The sequence below is a fragment of the Cladophialophora immunda genome (genome assembly GCF_000835495.1).
Source record: "Cladophialophora immunda strain CBS 83496 unplaced genomic scaffold supercont1.27, whole genome shotgun sequence".
NCBI lineage: Eukaryota > Fungi > Ascomycota > Eurotiomycetes > Chaetothyriales > Herpotrichiellaceae > Cladophialophora > Cladophialophora immunda.
Window position 1 is genome coordinate 10,538 of NW_015622567.1, and position 2,229 is coordinate 12,766.

Consider the following 2,229-nt stretch of genomic DNA (forward strand, 5'->3'; position numbering starts at 1 on the left):
GGCAGCTGCGGAAGCAGCGGCCGCGCTACCTGGCACTGAAACCATGGAACCATATCCCCAGCTTCCTTCTATACCTCGATGGTTGCCCGCCACAGTGGCCCACGGGCCTGTGGCGAAAGAACCGCTTTCGACAGACGTTGACTCATGCCGTTCGGCAACCCCATTCCATCCAATTCCTAAGACCGTGTCGGAATACAAGCCCTGAGACGATGAAACAAGTTGTTGATGATTAGTCGAATCTGAGCATGCTTTGTGATCGGGAAAGTACGGAGTTTGGGCGTTCGTTTCCAACGCTGCTGGTGGGTAGGTGACGAATCTGGCCGACCTGGCGGATTCAACTGTGCTCCTGGCGGTGGGTATGATATGATACCAACTCGACGTTGTGAATGTACATGATTCTTTGTTTTTTTGGCAGTTTGAACAGGCTTTGCCTTCCGAGAGAGACAAAATATATTGATCTTTCTCTAAGGAAGAGGAGGAGACGATATCCATAGGTGGTGATAATACGGACTGATGGAAAGATATCTATGGTGTGTCGCTGGTGGTTGATCGCGGAGAGAAGATTTAAATTGTGAGACGAACAATTTGGGAGGGAGCCACGATTGATTCTCGCTGCGCTAAGGACGCCACCGCTCGGCGGGCACGAAGCCCCTAGAGGGAATTCTGATTCCTGGAATCATGGGTTGAGAAGACCGTCTCCGGAGGTTCCAGCGAGGCCGCCGCTGTTTAAACACAGCTCTCCTTCTATGTACGACGAGATTTTAGATGGCAGAAGTCAGAATCAGAGCTGTGCAGTTGTCCCCGGTAACGTCGTTCCGGCCGCTCAGTGTAGATACATTCAATGTTCGAGGGCGATTGTCTCTTTGGCCCAAAAACAACCATGTGCGACCCCAAGGCCATTATACCCATTTGTTCAGCGACTCCTTCGTCTACCTGTTACCGTTTCCGCCGGTCTAGGCGTGTCATAGCTCAGTATAGCCATAGAGTTTCAATGATATGGAGGTGAATAGGGACACCCTAGATATCTCACCTTCCTGAGACATCTTATCGAATGTCCTCGTCTGCGAGAGATAGACAATTAGAACATAGTCCTCATCATTAAGGTTTTGGCAGGGTTGGCGAGGCTTAGGGCTCTCCCTATCTAATGTTCCTATCTTGTAACGAACCCGGCCTACCGTTCCGACTTCACGAGAGCAACATGACCCTGCACCATTTTATTCTCTCCTCGGGGGAGACTTGGATAAGGGTGCCGATGGCGGTACGTCGTCAGGAAGCTGAGAAGTAAGGGGCGGTCCCATATCGGTCGCCTTGTTGAAGGCTTTCGCTATTTTGCGGTAGAGGCTCGGTTGAACACTTACTGCCCTTTCGCCTGGTCTATGATGTCTTGTACGGTCGTCGAAGGCCCCATCCTCAGCAGCCTTGCAGACGTTGGGCGGATGGCAGTGGCCAAAAGGCTTCGCTGCACCAAATCTGCCGACTCTGCGAGGTTTGCTTTAAGATGTTTCGCAAAATCGGCTGCCGAGGAGTCGTTAAACCACTTCTCCAGAAACAGATGTTCCAAATCATCAGCTTCGACGTCGTCGCCGTATTGTGTCTCGATGAGTGAAATGTACTCGCCGAGCAGTCGAGGCAGAGATTGCAATCGGTGCAGGAGCCACGCATTGATGAAGTCGCCATGGTCCACTGGTATTATATCTGGACCACGGAGGTGATCCACCAATCTGATTTTGCGGTGCAGAATCCCTTGATAGAGCGGACTTTGCACCAATCTCCGGGCAGGCGGGGAAATGGCCTGGCTCGACGGCCTGGTCCGCTCAAAATCCCTCATTGCGGCTTCATCCTCATCTGGCTCACGCTCGGAAGCTTCTTTTGAGACTGCCAGAGCTTCACCGTCTGCCTGGAGCTGTTTCAAGGCCTCCAAGCCTAGTTCCGCATACTCTAGTTCGTCAAGGAGTGCCTGCTCTTGTCCTCCAAAGGATTTTAGAAAATGCAACGAGTCCTCGTCCAGGCTGAGGCCGAAATGAGCTCTCCAGTTCTGCTCTTCGACAAGTTGCGTATGCTCGTTTCGAAGATCCAAGAGCTGTTCAAGTATCATGTCTCGGTCGCCGACCATGGTCAAATATTGAATATGTTCTTGGGACTGCTCGGCGGGTGCCTCGCCCAGGTCGTCTGGTTCGCTTACTAAACTCGCAATGGTATCATAGTCTGCCAAAGCAGCTGAGCCGACAG

General features: G+C 52.0%; 1 protein-coding gene across 1 annotated transcript; it reads right to left on the minus strand.

The window, feature by feature from the left end:
• Window positions 1-915: 915 nt before the first annotated feature.
• PV07_12613 (uncharacterized protein) lies at window positions 916-2,229 on the minus strand (the record flags this gene model as incomplete). Its single annotated transcript, XM_016400153.1, has 1 exon — window positions 916-2,229. A coding segment is annotated over one exon (875 nt), but the record flags the coding sequence as incomplete, so codon positions are not given.